General features: G+C 41.5%; 4 protein-coding genes across 4 annotated transcripts; 1 reads left to right on the forward strand and 3 right to left on the reverse strand.

The window, feature by feature from the left end:
* Positions 1-3,432: 3,432 nt before the first annotated feature.
* LOC136508417 (probable signal recognition particle 43 kDa protein, chloroplastic) lies at positions 3,433-4,986 on the forward strand. Its single transcript, XM_066503087.1, has one exon. It carries the CDS (start codon positions 3,542-3,544, stop codon positions 4,724-4,726), a length of 1,185 nt encoding a protein of 394 aa, XP_066359184.1. The 5' UTR covers positions 3,433-3,541; the 3' UTR covers positions 4,727-4,986.
* Positions 4,987-6,845: 1,859 nt separating this feature from the next.
* LOC136508424 (thiol-disulfide oxidoreductase LTO1-like) lies at positions 6,846-9,662 on the reverse strand. Its single transcript, XM_066503095.1, has 7 exons — positions 9,500-9,662; positions 9,107-9,383; positions 8,428-8,684; positions 8,223-8,335; positions 7,906-8,053; positions 7,519-7,656; positions 6,846-7,269 (listed from the first exon to the last, which is right to left on the reverse strand). Exons 1-7 carry the CDS (start codon positions 9,593-9,595, stop codon positions 7,174-7,176), a joined length of 1,125 nt encoding a protein of 374 aa, XP_066359192.1. The 5' UTR covers positions 9,596-9,662; the 3' UTR covers positions 6,846-7,173.
* Positions 9,663-12,487: 2,825 nt separating this feature from the next.
* On the reverse strand, positions 12,488-15,745 carry LOC136508433 (uncharacterized). Its single transcript, XM_066503107.1, has 10 exons — positions 15,502-15,745; positions 15,360-15,418; positions 15,218-15,258; positions 15,103-15,134; positions 14,677-14,705; positions 14,261-14,297; positions 13,904-13,960; positions 13,233-13,309; positions 12,885-12,958; positions 12,488-12,770 (listed from the first exon to the last, which is right to left on the reverse strand). Exons 1-10 carry the CDS (start codon positions 15,583-15,585, stop codon positions 12,751-12,753), a joined length of 510 nt encoding a protein of 169 aa, XP_066359204.1. The 5' UTR covers positions 15,586-15,745; the 3' UTR covers positions 12,488-12,750.
* Positions 15,746-15,992: 247 nt separating this feature from the next.
* LOC136508440 (uncharacterized) lies at positions 15,993-22,502 on the reverse strand. The gene is made up of 14 exons (XM_066503117.1): positions 22,267-22,502; positions 22,048-22,141; positions 21,589-21,699; positions 19,730-19,827; positions 19,553-19,639; positions 19,339-19,475; positions 19,151-19,223; positions 19,001-19,046; positions 18,818-18,927; positions 18,610-18,717; positions 18,448-18,507; positions 17,713-17,774; positions 16,664-16,976; positions 15,993-16,543 (listed from the first exon to the last, which is right to left on the reverse strand). The coding sequence occupies exons 1-14, from the start codon at positions 22,360-22,362 to the stop codon at positions 16,253-16,255; spliced, it is 1,686 nt and encodes a 561-aa protein (XP_066359214.1). The 5' UTR covers positions 22,363-22,502; the 3' UTR covers positions 15,993-16,252.
* Between the last annotated feature and the right edge of the window lie 3,334 nt (positions 22,503-25,836).

Raw genomic sequence — 25,836 nt, forward strand, 5'->3', positions numbered from 1 at the left:
ATAGCTGCTTCTGGCTCCGATGGTGCCAGAGCTGCTGCTGGATCAGCAGATGGTGGCTCTGGCAGTGCAAGAGCTGCTGTTGGCTCAGAAATTTACAGGGAGATACATGTGCCTTGGAGGCTTGGAGCACGAGAATCTTTGTCGATCGCGGCGGCGATCATGGCCTCGATCGTGGCAGCTACCGTGTCGTCTTCTTCCGCACCCTTCACGTGGTGACGCCTCCTCCATCGCAAGAGGAGAGCGACACATTTGAGGGTACGGATGAACGCGAATGTGATGCCCAGGGGCACATGCCCCCCATCGTACCGCTAGGATGAAATACGATCACATATATTCAATGGTTCCATAATCTATGTACACCACGCACACTTTTACCGTATATAAACAGATACTACTATATATAGTCTTAGGTGTGTACTACATATATACACGCGCTCTGGCCTCTCCGTACACAAACTCTAGATGCACATCATGCATGAGCTAAAGCTCAATGAAGTATCTCATCTTTTTCTAGAAGTATTAAACTCTTGATAGTATCAATGAGATCAGTCTTTTGTGAAATGGGTCGACCCATTCCCATCCCAAGACATGGGTTTCTTTACATTTGCAGTGATTTATGGGAAATTTAGAAAACCATGAATGATATGACAATACAGATTAGAGAAAACCGTTCCAAACAATCCGTCAGACATTTTGTAAAAGTGTTTATCATTTCTACAGTAACAGTGTTTCCAGCTAAAGGCCGTTGATTGTGCTCGGTTGGGTTAGGTGGTGGGACCGTGGGACGCTGAGCGCAAGGAAATGTAGCAATCACCCAATTAGAAAAGGAAAAAGTCTAAATAATCCTCTCAACTATTTAGGTTGGACTACTTCACCCCTAAACTATAAAACCGGATTTTCAACCCTAAATTTTTCAAAACCGGTCAAATAACCCCCAAGCAGTTTTAGACGGTGGTTTTGCTACCGTGACGGTGGTTTTGTCTTTTTCTTTTTTATTTATTTCCGTTGAATTTTTGAAAAATCACAGTACATCATAGAAAAATCATAAAATGGAAAATCCAATTTTGTTGGACTCTACATGAGTAGATCTACACAGTGAACATATAATATGGTATGCTTTAGTATAAAGTTTTTGATGTAGCTTTAGATCTATGTTTTTCTATAATTAATTAGAATAATTCATAGCTGCAGCTTCTATAGTTCAATTGTGATGAAAAATTTATGGTGGGCTAGTTATTGTATGTTTGAACTGTAGTAAAAATTTTATACTCATTGGATACATGATCCAATGATGTATCCAACGAGTATGAAAGTTTTACTATAATTCAAGCATACAATAATTATTCCACCATAAAAATTTTATCATAATTGGACCATATAAGCTGCAGCTATGGATTATTCCATTTAATTACAGAAAAACATATATCTAAAACTACAGCAAAAACTTTGTACTAAAGAATACCATATTATATTTTCATTGTGTAGATCTACTCATGTGAAGTCCAACAAAATTAAATTTTCTATTTTATGATTTTTTGTAATTTACTATGATTTAAAACAGCAGAAATAAATAAAAAGAAAAAAAGACAAAACCATCGTCACTGTAGCAAAACCACAGTCCAAAACTGCTTGGGGGTTATTTGTATAATGGATTTTGGAAAATTCAGGTGGTAGAAAATCCGGTTTTATAGTTTAGGGGTTAAGTAGCCCACCCCGAATAGTCAGGGGTTACGTAGATTTTTTTCATTCGAAAACAAAGAAGGAAACTTGTTTGGGCCAAATGGCCAATTCAAAAACTCCGTGTTGTATTAAGCCCGGTGTGATAAATAAGGAAAAAGTCCATATTATCTCCCTTAATTTTCGCGAAAGTTCGTTTTTCCTCCCTAAACTCCAAAACCAGGCAAAACACATCCCTTAACTTTTAAAACCGTTCATCTTACCTCCCTGGCCTTGTTATAAGCAATTTTGAAGTCAGTTTTATCTTTTTTTATTTATTTTGGTTGAATCTTTAAAAAATCATAGTAAATCACTGAAAAATCATAAAATAGAAAATCTAATTTTGTTGAATTCCACGTAAGTAGATCTACATAGTGAATATATAATATAGTATGGTTTAGTATAAAGTTTTTGCTATGACTTTAGATCTATGCTTTTCTGTAATTAATTGGAATAATTCATAGCTGCAGTTTTTATGGTCCAATTGTGATAAAAATTTTTATTGTGGGCTAACTATTATATGATTGAACTGTAGTAAAAATTTCATACTCATTGGATCATGTATAGCTTACTTATAGATTTATTTATATTTAACAAGCAAAAACCAAAATAAAATCTATAACTAAGTTATACATGATTCAATGAGTATGAAATTTTTACTACAGTTTAAGCATGCAATAATTAACTCACCATAAAAATTTCATCATAATTGGACCATAGAAATTGCAGCTATAAATTATTTCATTTAATTACAGAAGAGCATAGATCTAAAGCTACAGCAAAAATTTTGTACTAAAGTATACCATATTATATGTTCACTGTGTAGATGTACTCATGTAGAGTCCAACAAAATTAGATTTTCCATTTTATGATTTTTCTGTGATTTACTATAATTTTTAAAAATTCAACTAGAAAAATAAAAAAGAAAAAGACAAAACCGCCTTCAAAACCGCTTATAACCGGGCCAGGGAGGTAAGATGAATGATTTTAAAAGTTGAGGGAGATGTTTTGCTCGGTTTTGAAGTTCAGGGAGAAAAGCGGACTTTCACGAAAGTTGAGAAGTTAATATGGACTTTTTCTGATAAATAATGGCCCACGGGTCTGAAACATGAGTCTATCCATCGCCACCGTCCAAATCCAAATCGGACGGCCCGTGATGCCCCAGTATCCAGTCAGGGTGAGCGTTCGATTCTCGGTTCGGTTCCCTCGGTTATTGATGAAATTCAGTTCTAAAAAATGGGAACCGATCGGTTCCAAAAAATTTTAGGAACCGAGAATTTCGGTTCTCGTTTATTTTGGTTCGGTTCCAGTTCTAACCAAACTAACCGAATTGTTTAAGAAGACCTCAAGACAACACTAAATATACGTGTTCTAAGACAAATTTATGCAACACTATATTCATTTTTAATAATAATAATGTATAAGAAAATAATAGCAATATAGTAACATAAATATATAGTAGTTCAAATATAAAAACTACACATAAATCAAATATAATCTTACAAAATACAAGTAAGTGAAATATAATTTATGTAATTTGGTTCTTTCGGTTAATTCGGTTAAGCGAGAGCAAGAACCGAATTTTCTTCTGTTATTTCGGCTCCTCGTATCCGTAACTGAATTTTTCGGTTCTGGTTCTTTTAGTTTTGGTTCGGATTGTTTCGGTTCGATTTTCGGTTGTCGGTTAAATTTTTCCTTGGCTAGTATCCAGAACCCCATCGCCTTATCCACTAGTACATCACCACAGCAAACACATCACCGTGTTCGTGTTCGCTCCACACGCGCCACCACCAGACTACCAGAGACCTCCCCGCCGGTTACACCAATGGAGGCCGTCCTACGGCATCCATCGCTCTCCCGCCTCAAGCCTCCGAACCCGAACATTCCCAGAACGCCATCGCCATCCCTTACTCCCCCATCTTTCCTCCGCCTCCGCGCGCACCGGCTCATCTCCGCCGCGGTGTTCCAGGACCAGAAGCCGAAGGAGCCAGCAAGCAAGGGAGGCGATGACGAGGAGGCGTACGGCGAGGTGGACCGCATCGTCTCCAGCCGCACCGTCAGCAGCCCGGTGTTCGCGGAGGACGGCTCGGCCAGCGCCGCCGTCGCCACGGAGTACCTGGTGGAGTGGAAGGACGGGCACGAGCCGTCGTGGGTACCCGCGGAGGCCATAGCCGCGGACGTGGTGGCCGAGTACGAGACGCCGTGGTGGACGGCGGCCAAGAAGGCGGACGGGGAGGCGCTGGCGGCGCTGCTCGCGGACGAGACGCTGCGGCGGGACCCCGACGCGGAGGACGCGCAGGGGCGCACCGCGGCGCACTTCGCCGCGGGGCTGGGGTCCGAGGAGTGCCTGCGCGCGCTCGCGACGGCCGGGGCGGACCTGGGCCACCGGGAGCGCGCGGGGGGCGGGCTCACGCCGCTGCACATCGCGGTCGGGTACGGCCGCGCGGGCGCCGTGCGCGCGCTGCTGGAGCTGGGCGCCGACCCGGAGGCCCCCGACGGGCAGGGCCGCACGCCGCTGGAGCTGGTCCAGGAGGTGTTCGCCAGGACGCCCAAGGGCAACCCGGCGGCGTTCCAGCTGCGGCAGGGGCTGGAGGCGGCGCAGAAGGAGCTGGAGAAGGCCGTGTACGAGTGGGCCGAGGTGGAGAAGGTGATCGACGGCCGCGGCGAAGGCAAGTGGCGGGAGTACCTGGTGGAGTGGCGCGACGGCGGCGACAGGGAGTGGGTGAAGGCGGCGTGGGTGGCGGAGGACCTGGTGAGCGACTTCGAGGCCGGGCTGGAGTACGCCGTGGCCGAGGCCGTGGTCGACAAGAGGCAGGCGTCGACGGCGACGGCGGAAGGGGAGGAGAGATGGGAGTACCTTGTCAAGTGGGTGGACATTGAGGAGGCCACGTGGGAGCCCGCCGAGAACGTGGACGCCGAGCTCGTGCAGGAGTTCGAGCAGCGGCAGTTGGGGTCTGCAGGTGGTGATGGCGGCAGCACTGCGCCACCGCCGTCGGAGGCGATTGCTTGATGAAGGTGGTTGCGTTTTTTGTTTTATTCCTCCGGGTATTCTTGAGATGTTGGATTCAATCAATGTCCGGGTGGTATTTTAGGATGGAAACCTTTTTTTGTGAGTATCATATTTCGACCGGAATTTGCAGTTTCAGCCATCCCACTTGGAAATTCTCTGGGGTCTGTTTGGCAAGACGACTGGGCTCGCAGCATTCTTGCCCCCAAGAAGTTGGAGCCGATGAAGCTAATATGTCTTTATCAGCTCTCTTTCAGCCCGTTCGTTTGGCTGCTCGTCGTAAACGATCGTAAATTTTCAGTCGGAACAGTATTTTTCTCTCACACAAACCAGCCAGCAGTACTTCTTCACGAACCAGCAACGATACGAACCAGCCAACCGAACATGCTGATTGTTTTTTTTTTTTTTTTTTTTGTAAAAAGAGAGAAAAATAACCTCGTGCAACAGTGTCAGTACAATACCTTTAGCGGTGGAAGCCCTTAGTTTTCTTGACATGTCTTTCACAAAGCCAGCATGTATCATTCTTGCTATGGTACAAATGAACATCATCGCAGATCTTGCAGGATCAGTGAACGACCCTAACACACAATACTCGAACTGCAGAGCATCAGCTGCGCAAAAGGAAGGAAGACGTCTTCGAACGTGTACAATGGGGTGCTTACTGCTTAGTGAAAAAAAATAATGGTTTTTCTTCACCATAACATTAGCACATGACCCTTAGAAGTTAGAAGGTGGATAGGATACTTAAGTTAGCACCAATGCTTAATTTGTTAAATGGTGGTGGACTGGAGGTTGAGCCTATCTAGGCACTTGTTTGCTTTGTAGGAATTAACTTCTATACTGATGCTTAGCGATATGATAATATTTTCTCTCCTTAAGCATTTGTGTCGAAACACTTTACTTTGTGCAATACATGCAATAGCACACGTACACTAGGATGTTTAGAGATGCTTAGTAAGAAAAAAAAACGTTTTCACCATAGCACCTGATATGATGCTTTGATGATGGATAACATGTTTAAGTTAGCACCGATGTTTAATGCATGTTGTGTTAATAAGGTGGTTGAACCCATCTAACCACATGTTACGTTATATGATGGGATCGGACGGCAACGACGGTGTGCAGTCCGTAGCTCGACTGCGCGTCTGCAGTTAAGCATTCTCGTACGTGCACTTCAAAGTTTCCCTATCCCACACATACGCCTCACGACACTAACTTGTTTCCTACCTCCAATTTGCCAGCTATATAGCTTATGTTTTCAACCTGACCTGCCCACATTACCCCTCTGGCCCTCTCCAGAATTGTGAGATTGCTAGTAGAGTTTACGGTGCGTGTTCTGATCATTGTACTGGAGTTTAAATTAGATTCGCTAATCTTCAGTAGGAACGTGTTTCCTGGCGGGATGTTTGCTTACGAAAATTCTACTTGTTCCAAACATAAAATTGCATTCATTATGAAATATCTTATAGCAAACTATTTGGAGACGTAAATGTTTGTACTATTTTCTATAAATTTGATCAAACTTAAAATAAATTTACTTGTTCCAAACATAAAATTACATTCTTTTTAGGACCTAGGGAGTAGCTGCAATTTTTTGGGGGACATTGGGAGCAGCGCTGTAACAGATTTAAACCCTTTGAGTTCTGATTGTCATTGAAATTTTTTTAGCCCCGCTTGTTTTCTCTCCACGCTCCGCCACTGGCTCTAAGGTTGCACAGCATAACATTTAAAATCCGAACAAACGGAGAGGAAAAACTATTGGATGGCACCGATTATGACACTTGCAATGAACACTAGGAAATCACTATAGGAATGCCGAGGGGAACTAGCACCTTCTTCTTGCTGCGGTTAAAAGATCTGCTGGAACTCTGAAGACAACATGTTAGGAACTGGAGTAATTAACATAAAGGGCGTACCCAGTGCAGAGAGCTCCCGCTCTGTACGGGGTCTGGGGAAGGGTGTCAGTGGCAAGCCTTACCCTCGCCTGTGCAATGCGAGGAGATCACGAGTATTGTGAGCTAATTAACATAATTCATTTAAAATACCGAGTATTTCGACGTTAAGAGGCTATCACATGTATTCCAAGTGACTGTTGTGAGCTAAAACTTCATATAAGCGGGTATAATGATCCACCAAGGCCCAAGCTTTTGTATATCATTAAATAGCAATACATTGTATATGGTCAAATGAACAAGTGCGTTTTCGTACTATTACACATTTACAGTACAAACTAGATCTACAAATGGTTGTACAACACGCTGCCTTGGGGTTTGTTCTCTCTTCTCTTTGAGCAAGTAGAGTTGCTACAGATTACAGTGGTTAGTTGTAAGTAGAGTAAGCAATCTTCGGATGCAACTGTGCTAGTGAACATTTTGGGATATTGCTATCTAAAGACTGCATCCAGATCATTGGTTCAGGAACCTCCCAACTTCAGTTCAGAATGCTAAATATCAATTTGGCGATATTTCCGTGGTTTGTTCTGTGCCCTCAGCAACGAAGCCTGATGCTTCTGCCAGAACTTCAAGCTCCTGATCACCGCTCAGAACCTGAATAGGTACATAATCAACTTGTAAACAAACCGGAAGAATCAAATGTGAAGGCAGAGTGAATGCCGGTAGGTGTGTTTCAACTGTAAGGCAACCCTGGCAGTGACCGAAGTTTAGCATCATTCAATCTGTCCTATACAAAAACTGAAGTAGAGGCATTGCGGGCAAGAAAATATGTTTCAACATAACAGTATCTATGGAAGGAACACATCATGTCTTCGCGAGAACATCAAAACTTCAGGGAACTACCTTTCCATTGATGAACCATGTTGGAAAACCTTCAAGACCAGCAGCTGCACATTCTGCAGTCATTTTCTTTCCCTTACCAGCTCCATTTGGGAAACATTCCACATAGTCCAGAATTTTTGTAGCTTCACGACCAAACATCTGCATGAACAGTAGTTAGATTGAAAAGTGGTTCTTAGCTGACTTTTTTGTGACATTTATACTTCCATTTTGTACTTTTGGTCGGTGCAGCATCAGAAAATAAGTTCATACCATATTATCATTATATTACAAGCACTATAATAGAGTTTTTCAAGCAAGTTTGGTATATCAATCCCTCGCAACAGAATAATGTTCTACAGCAGTGAAATCATTTGGTATTCGGTTAGGATAAGGTGAAAGAGCGCGTACCTGTTTTTGTTCATTGCAATGAGAACACCAGAATGCTCCGTACATCTTAGCACCTATAGAGTGCAAATGTCTAGCCAGTGCAATAGCAAATGGGGATGATTCGGTTGTTATCTCTGTTTCATATGGTTCTAACACAAAGTCATCTGTGCTGCATAAAATGAACAGGAGAATCTTAAAGTCATTTCCAATGGTATCAAAGAAAAGGAAACATATAGCAAGTTCACATAGTGTGTTAAGAAGAACAACAACAAAATAGAGCAAAGGAACAAAGCAATCTAAGGAGCAGAATATTTGAGACATCAAAAAGGAAGCCTCACCCTTTCAATTGAGTAGTAGTAGAACTGTATGAGTTTGTCAAAGCAAGAGCTATAATGACAGCTACAGCTAACTGAATACCAGCAAACTTCTGGATACGTTCAAAACCGAAGTCCTGGAAGTTCAATAGTGATCATGGTTACTTAACTGGACTACATGGTCACAGGTTCAAATGAAGAACACACAGTTTTATCAGTGACCACATACCTTAACTCTGATGAAGAGTAGAGTGAACGAGAGAAATGCTGACAGCAAACAGTACGAACAAGATACCCCAACAAATTTAGTGCTTAGAATGTAAAGAAAATAAGCACTCGCAGTCGCCATAGAAGTAGCAGTCAGAAGCAATATTAATCTAATATCCAGGTCATCCGATCCCGGGAGCAAGTCCTTTCCATTTTCTTGCAGAGAAAGTGCAGTAACTAAACCATAAGTCACCAGACCAAATAAGGGAAGAGGTATTCCTGTAAAATTGAAGAGAGACCAATCATTAAGTACTTAGAGATGAAAAGGCATAGCATTGTGCGTTTGTGATTACATGTTTTATCAAATTAGACTGCTGTAGTTTAGTAAAATCAATCAAATAGTTGATTTGCAAAAGGATTACCCTAATCAACCACTACTTCGAACTACTCCTAGTTCACCCCCAAAAAAATGGAACTAAAATGCGGGAATACCATAATCAACCACTCCATGGAACTGGTTCACAAAAAAAAACATTTTTTTGAACTAAAATGCAGCTAACTTTGTATACACAGTCCTATATACCGAGGAGCAAAGCACAACGAGATTGTTTATACAAAATCGGTCTAAATCTCATGAGCCTAATGCCACAGTTTAGTGCACATTTACAAATAATCTGTCAGCAACAACACCAAGAGATTACCAAAGACGACGGAGTAGTCGCTGTCGAGGACGTCGCCGCAGCCTGCGCCAGTGATGGGGCAGAACGCCTCGGAGCCCGTGAGCTTGAGGTAAGTGAGGTAGCCAGTCTCCAGGAACCCCAGCCCAGCGACACCTGCAGACCAGGTGCTCGTGGAAATGCCCAGCAGAGACGAAGGGGGCGATCTTGCGGGTTTCTCCGGCGGCGGGGCGGGAGGGGCGGCGGAGGTCTCCTGCTCCTGGGAAGAAGACTCCGCGCAGCACCTGAAGCGCGCGGCTCTCTGCGCGAAGATGGACAACACGAAAATGGATAACGCCACGGAATTGTCGAACCAAACAGGAAGAGGGAAGGGGGGTGAAACTAGGAGGGCGGAGGGGTGGGGTCATGGGCCTGTACCTTGATGCGCGAGGAAGCAGAGAACGTAGTGGCGACGGCGAAGCGAGTTGGGGATGGGAAGAAGGAGATGGCGAGGGCTGCAGAGATGGTCGCCATGGGCAGAAGTGAGCGGTGACCGGTGAGAGGCGAGGCGAGCTGACTCCACGCCTCCACCTCTGAGAGCTCTCTCTAGACTCTAGTCCACATGGATTAGCAAAGGATGGGCCTGCCTACCTTCTAGTGGGCCTATCGTTTGATCCATAAACAGCCTGGCCCATAAATACAGTACAGAATTCTAAGGCAGTATATGGTTCTAAATTTCAATCCCTATATTTACAGAGTTATTCTATGAATATTCACTGTATATATCTCTCGTGTCTTCAGTGGACTAAGTTTCGTTTTCTACACTCTCATAGTTTATCATATGTGAAAAAATCATGAGAGAACTATACAACAACAACAACAACAACGACAAAGCCTTTAAGTCTCAAACAAATTGGGGTAGAGTTGAAACCCAGCAGAAGCAATCAAGGTTCAGACACGTGGATAGCTGTCTTCCGAACACTCCTATCTAAGGCTAAGTCTTTGGGTATATTTCATCCTTTTAAGTCTCCTTTTATTGCCTCTACCCAAATCAACTTCGGTCTTCCTCTGCCTCTCTTCACGTTACTATCCTGGCTTAGGATTCCACTACGCACCGGTGCCTCTGGAGGTCTCCGTTGGACATGTCCAAACCATCTCAATCGGTGTTGGACAAGCTTTTCTTCAATTGGTGCTAATCTACCACGTATATCATCGTTCCGAACTCGATCCCTTCTTGTATGACCGCAAATCCAACGCAACATACGCATTTCCGCGACACTTATCTGTTGAACATGTCATCTTTTCGTAGGCCAACATTCTGCACCATACAACATAGTAGGTCTAATCGTCGTCCTATAAAACTTGCCTTTTAGCTTCTGTGGTACCCTTTTATCACATAGGACACCAGATGCTTGCCGTCACTTCATCCACCCTACTTTGATTCTATGGCTAACATCTTCATCAATATCCCTGTCTCTCTATAGCATTGATCCTAAATATCGAAATGTATCCTTCCTAGGCACTACTTAACCTTCCAAACTAATATCTTCCTCCTCCCGAGTAGTAGTGCCGAAGTCACATCGCATATACTCAGTTTTAGTTCTACTAAGTCTAAAACATTTGGACTCCAAAGTCTCCCGCCATAACTCCAGTTTCTGATTCACTCCTGTCCGGCTTTCATCAACTAGCACTACATCGTCCGCGAAAAGCATACACAAGGGATGTCCCCTTGTATGTCCCTTGTGACCTCATCCATTACTAAGGCAAACAAATAAGGGCTCAAAGCTGACTCTTGATGTAGTCCTATCCTAATCGAGAAGTCATCCGTGCCTCCATCACTTGTTCGAACTCTAGTCACAGCATTGTTGTACATGTCCTTAATGAGCCCGACGTATTTTGTTGAGACTTTATGTTTGTTCAAAGCCCACCACATAACATCCATTGATATTTTATCATAAGCCTTTTCTAAGTCAATAAAAACAATGTGTAGGTCCTTCTTCTTCTCCCTATACCGCTCTAACTTGTCTTATTAAGAAAATGACTTCCATGGTTGACCTTACAGGCATGAAACCAAATTGGTTTATAGAGACCCGCGTTATTGCTCTCAAGCGATGCTCGATAACTCTCTCCTATAGCTTTATAGTATGGCTCATCAACTTAATTCCCCGATAATTAGTACAACTTTGAATATCCCCTTTATTCTTGTAGATCGGTACCAATATATTTCTCCTCCATTTATTAGGCATCTGGTTCGATCAGAAAATATGGTTGAACAGCTTGGTTAGCCATACTATAGCTATGTCCCCGAGGTATCTCCACACCTCAATTGGGATATCATCCGGTCCCATTGCCTTACCTCCTTTCATCCTTTTCAACGCCTCTCTGACCTCAGATTCTTGGATTCTCAGCACAAAGCGCCTATTGGTGTCATCAAAAGAGTCATCCAACAGAAAGGTTGTGTTCGTATTCTCACCATTGAATAATTTGTCAAAATACTCTTGCTATCGATGTCGGATCTCATCCTCCTTCACCAAGAGATGCTCCCTTTCATCCTTAATTCACTTAACTTGTAAAAAAATAAATTTATAAAGTGATATAGCATCTCTATTAATGGAGAGCGATGATGGTGGTTTTAGAGAGAGCGGACAGATGGTGGCCTGATTTTTTTTGTTTGTTTTCTAAATTTCATGATAAAAAGTCATGCAGAGTGCCTCTTATCTTTCCCATAGGTCTACTGTTGCTAATGACATCATAGCTTCAATAAACTCCACTAATTGGCTTAGCTGCGAAATATTTTAGCATTGTTAATCCTGTTGAAGTAAATATTCATTCCTTACTTAAAATAACTGTAATATGTCCCTGTTCGTTGTGTTTTTTACTTACTAAATGATGTAATGAATCATCAAACAGTGTTTGAATTGTTGTTTCTTGAATGTTGAATTGATGTATGATTGTAGTTGTAAGTATGTTGATTGATTTAGTGAATGTCAAGTAGACCTCGTTTGGTGGAGCGTATACAATATAGCAAGGAACAGTTTTTATCTCTCTTTTCAAAATGAACTCAGAGCCGGTGAAATCATTATCTTTAGCTTCAGCTGCTCCGTGTACTATAGCAAGGAGCCAAAAGCCATGCGAAACAGGACCTAATGGACATGTATTTGAGTATTTTTATTCATGAAATTTCGTTAGTTATATTCCATACATAACTAATAAATAATTTTCATGTTTTATATAAAAAATGCTAAATGGAATAGTTTTCACTATAACCCGCTATAGTTTTTTTTATAGCTCCTGGAGAAAGGGCGTTGCTAGATGTTTATCCCAGTATTTAAAACCTTGTAAAGCAGCCTTCAAATTCAGAGAAGTCTAAAAAACTCCAGAACCATACATCCCCCTCGAAATGGAGGGGAAAAAAAAGGAAAATCACAATACAAAGGAGTGAATGTCTGGATTACTTGATATATTTGATACAAATACAACCACAAATTATTCTGTATATACAGCCCAGGATGTTAGAAAACTGGACACGAATTCAGGCAAAATGATGGTACAACAAGCCTTAGATGGCAAACAATGAAATGCAATACCATCCAGCTGCCGGTTCAGAAATGAAGTTTGATTGGCGAACGGTTCGCACTTCACACTGCTAACTTTTTGTTTGGGCGTCCATGTAGGTATGTACAACCACGTTATATCCTACAGTTTGCCGCTGTAGGATGATGCATAAAGACACAAAATATCATTTTCTATGTGCACAAGAAATATTTTCGTATGAAAACTGAATAGAGCAGCTGTGACAGAGACACGGGAAATAGGAACTCACTGCAGTACACGAATTGGTTAAAATCCAAAGTCACTCTTCCTTGCTTGCTTGTATCAAACGAATTGAACAGGTTACTACATAAATGAAGTAGTAGATTAGTTAACCACAAAACTTTACCACAGAACACATGGAAAATACTGCTTTAAGAATGCAGATCATGGACAGAATCCAAGAAAATACTCCTCATCACATAGAGATTAATATAAATCATGAAATGCTAACAACTTACAAGTAAAAAATTTATAAAAAGTTAAGATTACAGATATAAACTGCACAGGTAGAACGATACTTATCCACAAACAATATAACTAGAAAGCACAAGGATTCTAGGTGTCAGGGAGAACATACAGAGCTGACTGCACAAAAATGCAGAGTGATATAAACTCATCCAATTGAATCATCCCCTTCTTGCTCTTGTCGAAGCTCTGAGAACACCCAAGTATGGTATTGAATAAATAATGGTGCTCGAAAGCAGTCATACAAAACATTCCTAAACTGCTGTATTTCCGTTACTCTGTTAATGGAAATGGGGGATGTCTCGATTCCAAAAAAAAAAAAGAAAGCAGTCATACAGGAATGAAATCTTCGAAGGAGAAAAAAATTGCCTCACTACAATGTTTAAGCTGTGTGCAAGGAAATTAATGTGATAGTGCAATACACAAAGAAAGAAAAATGTGCTAGAGTACTAGTATTCTTCTTCTGGAAGAAAGTGAATAAGGTGGTAAACTACCCAGATTGACATACACCCTTGGCTCAGTCAGCTAAATCGTATTACCTATTTTAACCTCCCATAGAATGTTAATGGAACAACAACTCAACTAGGAGGTTGCAACCAAAGCAACACTGGTTTAACCCAAATGCTCCAGATTGCAAGAAGAGACAGCTTAGGACAAATAACTTCTTTGTGTTAAGATTTCAGTTTAAACAGGCTTAGGATGAATTCTCTTAAGCAAGACAGGATTAATCATGGGCCAAATTTACAGTAGAACTGTAGAAGGCAGATGAATCCTTTTCCTTACCTCACAAACTGTGTAGAAGGCTGGTGAATCCAACGAGAAACCAAGTTTGATTAATGCCTGTAATAAACATGGAGGTGAGAAAAGGGGTGTAGCAACCACAAGGAACTAAGGCTCCATTTGGATCAGCTTCAGCTAAACTTTTTATAAGCTGCAGTAGCTAGAGAGAGTTAGCTAATAGCTTTTTATAAGCTGGGTGGTTGAATAGTTCAAAATGAGCTATGAGCTAGACTATAAGCAGGCTGTTTGGATCAGCTAGAGCTTTTTTTAGTAGCTTGCAACTTATTTTAGCTGATACAAAAAGGACCTGAAACAGCTGAAGACACACAGGCCACCTAACTGGAGAAACTAACATATTACCTCATACACCTCCTCAAGACTTAGAAATCCACGACCCCTGAAGTTAACAAGAAAACCAAGAATATTAATAAGATAAATTTGTGCACGGACACAGCATATTTAAAAACATATAAATGAAACCTATGGTGTCAGTCCTTAAGAAGCTCCTGGCTACAATCTATCACATACAGAAACAACATTTGTGGGTCCTTAAGAAGATCAGTAAGAGGACACTCATGAAAATGCAGATCATGACCAAGAAACTACAGGAAGCACTGGAACAATTTCTGTTCTTGATGCTAGAGATGACAGCAATTTTTTTAGGAAACAGGAGGGGTTGCCTCTGCTGTATGTTATATATTATAAAAAATGAATTAAAAGGGGGGCACAAAGAAAAGCCAGTTCAGGAAACAAAGAGAATAAGGGAAATACAGCACCTTTCCAGGGTGGAGAATACGCTTTGCACCTGCAAATTGGAAACAATAGGGAAATAGCAGCGATCACAATGAGTCGCACACAAGAAACTTGCAGTTAGGGATGCCGCACAACAAATCTATTTCTATTACTCTCAAATATACTCCCGCCTTTCATTGTAAACCATAACTTTGGTTCATTATCATAACAGAATTTTCTTTGTATAACTTAAGCGTAAATAACATTCTCATGGGCCATTAGGCACTCATAGGATATGAGACATATCGGGCACTGTTAGCATTACCTTGGATTATTCAATAATGTTGCAAAAGACCTTTTGTGTATTCGAGAAGAAAAATAAATAAATAATGTTGCAAAAGATGCTTGTCTGAGTGAGTAAATCCTAATTCCTAAATCCGCAACACATCCAGAGTAGAGAAGCCACACACCTTCTGAAGGAATTTGTTAAGAGCCAGAAACTCTGCGAAGGAAAAAAAAAGTCGCAATGTTAAGACTAGAGCTCATCAGCTCTCTTCATTTGCTTAGGAAAAATGGCGCGCTAACCTTCAAAGCTCATGGTGCCATTCCGATCGAAGTCATACATCCTGCACAAAAAGCCGTCCCAACTCCACTAAGTCAAGAACCAAACCCGAAAAAACAGAGGCAACAAAGAAGAAGCCAGGGCGGGGGAACTGGGGAAGAGGACCTAATCATCTGCTGCACGACGGAGATGGGGAAGTTGAGGTTGCCGACAGCGAGCGCGCCCTGGTGGGAAGCCAGCCGGTTGGAGCGCGTAAGCGGTCAGCACCTCTAGCTGTAGAACGAATCGGGCGAAGAGGGAAGCGAACCTGGAGTTGGGCAGCGGTGATGTTGCCGGTGCGGCCGGCGTCGACGCGGTCGAACCACTCCCGGAGAACCACCGCGTTCTCCATCTCTTGCCTCCGGCGTGGGGAACCCGCGACCGCGAGGACGACGACGACGACGACGACCGGGGCTATGCGCCTATGCTAAAGCTGGGCGACGGGGATATTGCACGTGGGCGCTAGTAGAGGAAGTAGAGGGCGGGCTGAAGAGTAGAAATGAAGCGACGCCTAGCCCCGCCCCTCCAGGGTACAAAACTTTCTGCTTGGATCTTCGATCACATGGTCAATCAGAACCACAAAGGCTGACGGCACACCCAAATCTTTTTGGTCACTTGCATCTTTAGTATAATTAAAAATAAACAGAACCATGTTTGTGCCACTCTGTCAATTGTGGTTTGGATATTTGCCGTACGAGTGGCATGAGTCTAAAATATTGCAAAAGCAATGGTAACTAAAGAAAAGGAGAATCGAAATGGTGACACAGGCCTAATTTTTTCCAAGTAGTAAAGAGATTGGTACATGCACACCCTATGTTCAACAAAGGTATTCATGGAAGTTTAGCTACAACTGCACAAGTGAATTCCTCAATAAAAATTCTGAAATACGTCTACAGCTGTCGTTGTGGTCATCTTGCAACACAAGAAAAATCTGAACAAGTCGATTGCTTTGCAGCACTGACTAAAACCAGAAAAGTCTGCCTAGTTTGTTTCGAGTGACAACCTCTGCTTCACTATGATTAAAACAATGAGGACAGTGGAGGTAGGCTTCTTCCATCAGCAAGATCAGCAGCTGGCTCTACCGTTGCAGCAGCGTCCTCGTCCTCAGTAGATTCACATGGTAGCTTGTCATACATGGTGTCCATGATCACTTTACCGAGAACAAATCGGACCTCGGCAGGATCCCCATCTTTCAGCGACCAGTAATCAATCCCACGCATCCCTCTTCTCTCGTCATATGAAGGTAGGTCAGAAGCAAGGCCCTCAAATATGAGTGATAACCTTTTCCTATCATTGTTAGATGTGAGTACCTGGAAACAAAACACCAGTACGTATATGATCTACCGTACAAAATCACAATTAACAGAGAAGATGTGGTGAAATTTAACAAGCACAGATCATGGGGGTGGCATATACAACGAGATACTTACTACTCCTGAAAATTGCGGAGGTTCGGAGAATCTGGCTAGCGATTGCTCCAGACCATGTACACATGTCAATGTATCCACTGAAGAATTGACTAGTGATGCAAGATGTGATGTTTGTTCCATAAGATCATCCAGTTTAGTCCGAGAAGGCCCCATTGTCTCTGGGGCAAATGTAACTTCAGGTCCAACTTCTTCTTCCAGAAATTTGACTGTGGTTTCCCATGTTCCGAAATACAACACTGCAGCAAAAGCTCTTATTACCAGCGTGTCTTGTGGAGATATAACCAATGTACTGTGAAATACCAACAACGCCAGCCTGCAGAAAAATACGAAATGTCATGGGTGTGGCAGACAAAAACGCTCATACTGATTGCGATGTTACTTGGTTACCACATAAACTGAATGAATGAAACAGTTAGCCTGTTTGATCAAATAAGAGGATTGATAGGCACAAAAGAGGAACACTAAGACTGAAAGTGGTATGGAATAGGACTATAGGAGCATGTCAGTTTAGATATGAATAAACTGTGTGCCCAGTCCACCATGGGAAAATCATAAGGCACTTCAGAGTACACAAGCATTCTCCACAAAAATACAAGGTAAAGTCTGATACAGCTGCAAAGCCATGCATATGTTTTAAAGGTAGTCTAGAAATGAAGGAGATATTTGTTGCATGAGCATGAGCTGATGATAAAAATCAGAACAACCACTGGACTACATAAATAAACACATCCAAATCTACTGGAACAGTCCCTAAAGAATAACATAAATCAGTGTCACTAGTTGTCAAGAGAAAGATTACAACTCTGTCATTTCATTGCTTTTTGGTAATGAAATTCGGTTTTACTGTGGTGGAAAAAAAATCAAGAGCAAGATTACAGAAATAAAGGAACCAATATATGAGCCAGTTCAATGGAACCCAATAAGCTAAATTGCCGGTTTAGCAAGTTAGCATACACAGTGCTCATGATTTCCTGGGGAATACGCATTTAATAACTATAAGTACAGCAATAAAAATGTTATGCGCCAAGTAGGTATTTAAGGTTTCTTACCACAAAGAGCTATGGCATGGCCGGTCTGCAGAGAGTAACCTATCAAGATTAGCCAGTAGTTTCTGCAGATGTGAAGTCAACAGCATAAGATTACATAATAAGCCTTAAGTTTATTGTCACATTAAACTAACCTGAAAGATAACCATAGAACCTCTACTTATACATGGCATTATGGCAATAAAAATTCTAAAAGGATATCAATAGGAAGTAAACTCTGAAGCAACATAGGGCCTGCTTGGTTCCCAGGCGAGCTGGCCTCGCCGCACTGGCTCAGGCAAGGCAAACCTTGCCAAACCAGGCAAGCCGTTTTGGCTCACTCGCGGTGGCAAGGAAAATGACTCACAAAGCTAGCCAACACAGGCTCCAAGGTGATCGAGCAAGCCAACCAAACGCATCGCCAGCTCTAGATCCTTGCTCTGCAAGGCAAGGCTAACCTTGCTGGAGAAACCAAGCACGCCCATAAATATCATATTGTTCATAAACCGTACAGAAACTATAGACCATAATAAAATTTTATAATCACGAAAATCTTCGAACAGTAGGTCAAGAAAAAGATAACAAACCCTTTAGTTCAGAGTGAAAGATTAGGACACCCTATGCTTACCCAAAAAAAAGGAAAACTTTACCCACTGTACACCACAAAAAGAATGCAGTATTTCCGTAACTTCTTTTTAAAGAAGTACCAAACAAAAAATGATCTCTAAAGCAAGGTGAAACATTTTCAGAGTTACTCACCATGAGCATCAGATGTCTGTCACTTGAACCACCCTTCATCTGATCAGACAAATATGCTGCCTGAAACACAAATTGGCATTCAATGTTGATGAGTGGGCTGAAATGTTGGCAGGGCTACAACAAGGAATGTACTTTTTTAGCAACAGGCATTGTTAAAATTACCTGGAAAGGCAGTAAAATATCAAGTAGTCCATATTTTCTAAGCAACCTAACAGAAGGCGCTGCTGCCCCATAAGACATTATATAATTCATTTCCATCATCAACCTTGCCTACACAGTAAATGAGGCAAAAAGCAGAACTAAGAAGAAAACCATATGAGAACGTGCATACAATTGTTAGTTTATTTTCAGAGGTACCAAGAAAGTAAACCTTGTCGATATTAATTATAGACGAAGAAAGATCATGTATCGCATTAGAAGTTTCACTGGAAAACTGGAAACCAAGGCGAGCAGCAATTCTGAAGCCACGTAAAATCCTTGCTGAAACATACTGATATAAATTTAACTCGGCGAGATAAAGCAATTTCAATAAAACCATTCCTCAAGCACCTACCGGGGTCCTCCATGAAAGAAATATGAGCAGGAATCACTGTACACACCTGATTTCCATTAAGAAGTTAGCAAATAGAAAAGAAAGAGGAAGAGAAAACCAGGACACTGATGAACCTATGCTTAAATAAAGATGGAGCTCAGTGAGTGTTACTTTGTTTTTTCTCATATCCCTTACTCCATTCACGTAATCATAAATTTTGAAGTTCATCGGGTTAAAGAAAAGACTGCCAAACAAGTATTACAACATTGTTATGAAATATCTCCTGTGATACATAAAAAAACAAGACCATTTGTTGATGATTTGAAGCACTAGAGTTACTGTGGAGTTTCAAAGATTACCCATTTATTGTGAAGTCTCTTCTCATAGAATCCTTCCAGCGAAGAATATCCCTAACATCAGAGCCATTAAACTCTTCCACATAATCTACCGCTTCACTTCTATTCCCATACTTAGCAACTGTTCGAAAGCTCGAAATCTGTTAGAACAAATAAAAAACAGTGAGCGCATTGCTAGAAAACTCATGTGGCCATGATGATGATATGAAGAACAAACCTCAATTACAGAGTCACGCATTTTAAGAAGACATATTGGAAAGCGTTTGCCTACAATCATAGATCGCCTGAATATATTTTTCTTAAGCTGTAACGGACAAAAATATGTCAATGGAATAAGGACATCAAAACTTTCAGGAAAAGAAAAAATAATCATGATGTTTGAATGGACCAAAACCTGTTCGAGACTTGCAGTGGTAATCACGTCAAAATCTTTAGGTACCCTTTTGAGTAGCAAATCTCTCACACACCCCCCAACAAGGTAAGCTTGAAAACCTGTAATAAACTTTTGCCTTGAATACTGCATACATTCTTATTCGCAATCAACTAGCAAAAACAATATTTTATGAGTTAAATAAGAAAAGTAACGCCCTCACAAGAAAAAACTCGAGTAGCCAGAAGAACTCAACCTTGCTGGCCAAGAAAAATCCCCGGGCCCTGGCTTTGTCAGCGAGGGGGTTTTTTTTATAACGAGCCTAAATTCACTCCCACGAGGAGTTGAACCTAGGACTTGGAGCTGCTACTAAAGCACTGTAACCACTACACTACAGGCTCAGAGTCCAGAAAAAACAAGAAGGCCGAGACAGAGTTTCAAAAACATCTTACGGAAATTTTGAAACACTTGCTGCCTTCATCTCAACCATAGATTTCAAATCAATGGATATACATGAATGGATGGTAATGACGACTGAATTGTAATGAAACAATATGTAATATCATGCATTGTAGGGACATGTAATACAGGGTTGCCTCCTTTTATTTTCCCTTGTGATGTTGGAGTTGTTCTTATGTACTTAAAAAACAGAAAACAGAACTAAATAAAAACTAGCATGTTGCCAGATTTCACCAATTCATAATCTATGCAATATAGTACACCCTCTGTACACTTTCATAAATTGAACTTTTTTGGCTGCAAGTTTCCTTGAAATACTCCCTCTGGTTCCAGTCCATCAGGACTTGTGCATGGGAATTTAAGGTAGATTGTAGAAACTCTGGTACCCATCAATGATTAGCATAATTGCGGTAGCTAGTACTCCCTCCACCCAAAATAAGTGCCGTTCTCGCTTCTCGAGTAGTCAAACACTTTTAAATTTGACCAAATATATGCAAGAAAATATTCATATTTATAGTACATAATTAGTATCATTAGATAGATCGTTGAATTTATTTTCATAATAAACTTATTTGGAGATACAAATGTTGTTAATATTTTCTACAAATATAGTCAAACTTAAGAAAGTTTGACCGGCATGAATACCATAGCAAAACTTATTTTGGGACGGAGGGAGAACTTGGCATGCGTGAAACATCTATATGGTTGTACTTAAATAAGCGCAAAATAGGGAAGTAAATGGTAAATTGTGTCTTGAAGTTGTAGATGGATTTATATTTGTTGAATTGGAAGTATTGCTGGATGGACCTATATTATGAGCTAAAGAATGTATATTGTTACTATTTGCAAAATTCTAACTATAGGAACGTATCTCAGATACGTATCCAGTTGTACCACTTCTGTATCATGGCCTTGTGTGCAACAGCTCCAGCTCCAAGATCTATGCAGGATTTGGTGTTTGTAAAAAAATAAAGTTATTTAAATATGTGCTTGGTCCAAATAATAATAAATTGCTAAACAAAATATCTTCAATGTGCCCACAGCTCGAGCACCAAGATTTTCTGGAGCTAGAGCTGTGGAAACAGGCCCTAAACTCATATATGATAAGCCTAGATGTTGTCAAAAGTTACCAAGATTGAATTCTGAAAGGTGCGTGCACCTTACATTCATGGATCAAAGGAGTGTTAAGAAGAAAATGTATGGTCAAGAGAATAGTTATGACATGTTAAGCAGGCCCTAAACTCATATATAATAAGCCTAGATGTTGGTCAAAAGTTACCAAGATTGAATTCTAAAAGGTGTGTGCACCTTACATTCATGGATCAAAGGAGTATCAAGAAGAAAATGCATGGTCAAGAGAATATTTATGACATGTTGAAACTATTAACTCACAAATGGAAATGGTCAATAGAATAGTTGTGTACCTTCTCGTCTGAGATTTTTTAAAACTGCCCATGCATCCGTATGTATAGCATCTGGTTTAATGCCAACAGCCCTTGAGTCAAAATGCCTCCATGATGAAGGATCCACGAATCCTGCACAAATCGAAACCTTTCAGCTTCACCAAACAAGTCGGCATAGCAACATTGTAGTACTATCTTTCGATCACAAAACTTTACATGCACCCTTTACTTAAAAAGAGCGATTGTTACTGAACAGAGCCATACACACCGGTAGGCGAACACCCATCGAAATTGAATGTTACCAATAGCACTATATCCACGACATAGGACGCAAACGCAAGTGACAGATATGATTTCCACAGGGGGGCAGAAGCATATGCCCCCTGCAGCCAGAGAAACGCAAGTGACAGATATGATTTACACAGGGGAGCAGAAGAATATGCCCCTGTAGCTAGTGCAGTGCCAATGAAGAAGTATCACCTGGCCTGAGGTGCCTTGGCGCGGAGGAGCCACCACCTTTCGGCTTCGGAGGACCGGTTCCGTCGCCTCCCTTCTTCGTGCTGTACTGCCGCGCCTGAGAGAAACACGACGGCGTCAGCGGAAAGAAGAGTAGCGCTTCGATCAAGCGCCAGGCCGGCGTGGTGCTCGACGAAATGCTTGAGAGACGGTGCGTGGCAGAGAGGTAGCACGGCGACTGACCAGGAAACTGGAGGCAGCCGAGCGGAGGCGGGGGAGGAGGGGAGGCGGGGAAGAGAGCGAGGGCGACGGGTCAGCGTGATGACGCGGCGGCGACATGACATGGGTGCGGCGCGGGGCGGGCGGCGCGGCGGCGCGGAACCAGGTCGCCTGACGCCGGGCGACTCGACTCGACTGTTGTCGGCAGTCACTGGATCTGCGGCCGGCCCTCAGCGTCCAAGCGCCCAGCTCGTTTGGCACGCATCAGGTGATAAAAATACCAGCCCAGCGGCCCAACTAAGCCCACGAGGCCAGTAGCCCAGTACACCTCGCAAGAGCACGCGCCGCCGCCGTCGCCGTCGCTGCCGCGGCCGGTTCCTGATCTCTCGAGCTATGCGAGCGAGGACTACACGGCAAGGTCACCAAGGGGCGTCGCAAGGTGCTGCAACAACTGCTCCCTGCGCCGCCGCCCGACCGACACTGCTCAAGCCGACCCGACGCCTTCTCAAGGGCAATCTGATGTTTTTGGTTTTGGGTGCATGAATTTAGGAAATTAAGAAAAAGAGGACAAATGGTATAGAAATCAATGTGTCAACGTACTATACAATTTTATGAAGCCCGTGATAAAAAATGACATTTTTGCGAAGCTGACTTTTAGCAATGGCAAATAGCTAATTTTCTCTAACTCAGCGTGTGATGATTGAATATCTGTCAATTTGAGGGTTTGATTATTGTATATGAATTCCAAGACATCTAGGTTCCTGTAACTATTATGTCGATTTGTAAACTCTGAATGGTAAAAGAGATGCTTCAGCATAACAAAAGAGTGTCAAGCTTTGTGTATGTGAGAATGGGATGCAAAAAGATGCATTGATAAACTCTTATTTGTAAATTATATATTCTGAATGGTAACAGAATGCATTGATAAATCATCACATGTTTTTTTCATGTGGCAAGAAGCATTCATACAGACTTGCAAAAGAAATGAATCATCACATGATCTTTTTTTTTGACAAAAATCAACACATGATCTTTCTTGTCTGTCTACGGTAGTGAACTCCGTGCCAACTTGAGGTAACAAACTAGTTAGCAAACCCTCCCTAGCTATAAGTTAAAAAAAATTGATTTGGTGCTAAACTCTAGAACTAAAAATAGAGCCTCTGTGAAGTAATTAATCTGATCTTACGAAGAAAATAAACAGTCATGGTATTACGCACCAATTTTCTTCCATCTTAATATACATATTTTGCTTTTATGCGGACAAAAAGCCTAATTTTTTTTATTTTTTAACCTTTTTTCAAAGAATATTCATATTTATACCACAGTGTCGTCTTCTATCTTATACCACATGATCTTTCTTGTTCTCGCCGCCGCCGACACGGCAGTAACACAGTGTTGTCTGGTCAGGATGAAGCACGACCACTATTGTGCATCCGTCGTTTGTCGTAGGTTTGTCCGACGACAATGCGGCCCTGGAATTTATTGGGAGTTGATGATTGTCGGCGAAACGTGGCAGCTCGATCTTATCACAGGTGTAAGGATCGTTGAGAAAGGCTCGGCAATTATCTTCTTGTTCTGAACCTAGAGACAATATCCACCCTTGACAGGTGGCTGCAAATCTCATGCTACCCCTTAGCGCCTCAAAGTTGTGTGTGAGGCGATCGCCATCGGAGTCTAGCAAAATGGTGTGTCCATCTTCAGTAATCGCATTGGGATCGGTGGCGACGAGGAACGGCACCATGGGCAGTACATGTTTCGACGCCTCCTTACAGCTTGACGACATTATTTGCACCCTCGACAGATGGAAGTTTATATATATAGTTTTATATGAAGTTGTATATATATATTTTGGAAAAACAAGAGACCTCTCTCGGGTTCTTAAATAGACAGGATAAATAAAAGGAATATAATCTTCCTGATCGACTTGGATTTGGAGTATTACAGCAGTACACTACCTGTGTTCCGTATCCGACAAGTCACAAACACAGTACACGCTTCACGAAGGGTGTGTTTAATTCGCGAAATGAAAATTTTTGGGTGTCACATTGATGTATCGGAAGGGGTTTTTTTGGATACTAATAAAAAAACAAATTACAGAACCCATCAAGAAACTGCGAGACGAATCTAATGATACTAATTAATCGGTCATTGGCACATGTGAGTTACTGTAGCACTTAAGGCTTTTCATGGACTAATTAGGCTTAAAAGGTTCGTCTCGCGATTTTACCGAGAACTGTGCAATTAATTTTTTTTCGTCTATATTTAGTACTTCATGCATGTGCCGCAAAATTCGATGTGATATTTGGGTGAAAATTTTTGGAAACTAAACATGCCGAAGACGGACACAACAGGACCGACCGGACCGGACCGGTAGCTAGCGGCAAGAAGTCTACTCCCTCCGTCCCAATTTATCTGTCGTTTTCGGTGTCCGTGCCACGACTTTAACTCAATTTGTATAAAATATGTGCAACATTTGTGTCTCCAAATAAATTTGTTAAAAAAACTAGATTCAAAGATCTTTCCAATGATGCTAATTATGTATCACAAATAATAATATTTTTTAATATATATTTTGTTAAAGTTGTTTCTCGGAAAACGAGAACGACAGATATTTTGGAACTGAGAGAGTAGAACATTCTACTGGCTCTTGCAGGCTCACAGTCCTGAGTCCTGACATGGCGGCCCCACCCGACCCCAGGCCGCTGTGACCCCACGGCACGCAAGGAATCACGGCCATCCATCCCTGTCGCACAGTCATGTCCGCCGTTAAATCGCGTCTTCCCCGCCAAGCGCGTGTTTAGTCGGGTGAAAATTAGAAATTTGGCTAATATAGTATTTTCGTTTTTATTTGGTAAATAGTGTTCAATCATGGACTAATTAGGTTCAAAACGTTTGTCTCGCAATTTCCAACTAAACTGTGCAATTAGTTTTTTTTCTCGTCTACATTTAATACTGCATACATGTATCGTAAAATTTAATGTGATGACTACTATAGTATTTTTTTAAATTTAGAGGGGAACTAAACACGCGCCAAAGTCATCATTATTCCTCCCGTCCCGTCTGGCCGTATGGGTGTGGGGGAATTCCCCCGTGGGTTATTAAAAAAAAGATCATAATGTCCTGTTTATTTCTAAAAAAATTCAGCGATTTTCAGCGTTACTGTTTTAATTTTTCTATGCCACTGTCGTCAGTTTAGCTCTAACACCATTAAATTATAGGCGTGAAAAATCAAAAATACCCTTAAATCTAAATATGTCATTAATTTTTAAGCATCTTAACGACTTCAAATGAAAAAACTCAAAACTAGACAGTTGTAAATCTGGTCGAGATCTATAATTTTCATATAAAAATTATCTTCATTTAATTCCACATATATATTTTTTGTAGAATTAAATGAAGATAATTTTTATATGAAAATTATAGATCTCGACAAGATTTACAACTTTCTAGTTTTGAATTTTTTCATTCGAAGTCGTTAAGATGCTCAAAAAATTAATGACATATTTAGACTTAAGGGTATTTTCGACTTTTCACACCTATAGTTGATGGTATTAGAGGCCAAACTGATGGCAGTGACATGGAGGATAAAAAAAA

Source organism: Miscanthus floridulus, chromosome 1, assembly GCF_019320115.1.
Source record: "Miscanthus floridulus cultivar M001 chromosome 1, ASM1932011v1, whole genome shotgun sequence".
NCBI lineage: Eukaryota > Viridiplantae > Streptophyta > Magnoliopsida > Poales > Poaceae > Miscanthus > Miscanthus floridulus.

Bases quoted from the DNA above. Each gene is read 5' to 3' on its own strand.
- LOC136508417 (XM_066503087.1), top strand. From the start codon at position 3,542: ATGGAGGCCGTCCTACGGCATCCATCGCTCTCCCGCCTCAAGCCTCCG.
- LOC136508424 (XM_066503095.1), bottom strand. From the start codon at position 9,595: ATGGCGACCATCTCTGCAGCCCTCGCCATCTCCTTCTTCCCATCCCCA. The intron at 7,657-7,905 runs GTACGCGCTCTT...CTGTTCATGCAG, and splicing joins ATTGCAATGAACAAAAACAG to ATGTTTGGTCGTGAAGCTAC. The intron at 7,270-7,518 runs GTAGTTCCCTGA...GTACCTATTCAG, and splicing joins CATGGTTCATCAATGGAAAG to GTTCTGAGCGGTGATCAGGA.
- LOC136508433 (XM_066503107.1), bottom strand. From the start codon at position 15,585: ATGGAGAACGCGGTGGTTCTCCGGGAGTGGTTCGACCGCGTCGACGCC. The intron at 15,135-15,217 runs GTTAGCGCGCCA...TTTCCTTCGCAG, and splicing joins TGGCACCATGAGCTTTGAAG to AGTTTCTGGCTCTTAACAAA. The intron at 14,298-14,676 runs GTGCTGTATTTC...TGTTAACTTCAG, and splicing joins GTATTCTCCACCCTGGAAAG to GGGTCGTGGATTTCTAAGTC.
- LOC136508440 (XM_066503117.1), bottom strand. From the start codon at position 22,362: ATGTCGCCGCCGCGTCATCACGCTGACCCGTCGCCCTCGCTCTCTTCC. The intron at 22,142-22,266 runs GTCAGTCGCCGT...TGTTTCTCTCAG, and splicing joins CGGCTGCCTCCAGTTTCCTG to GCGCGGCAGTACAGCACGAA. The intron at 19,047-19,150 runs GTAACACTCACT...AATGGAAATCAG, and splicing joins GGGATATGAGAAAAAACAAA to GTGTGTACAGTGATTCCTGC.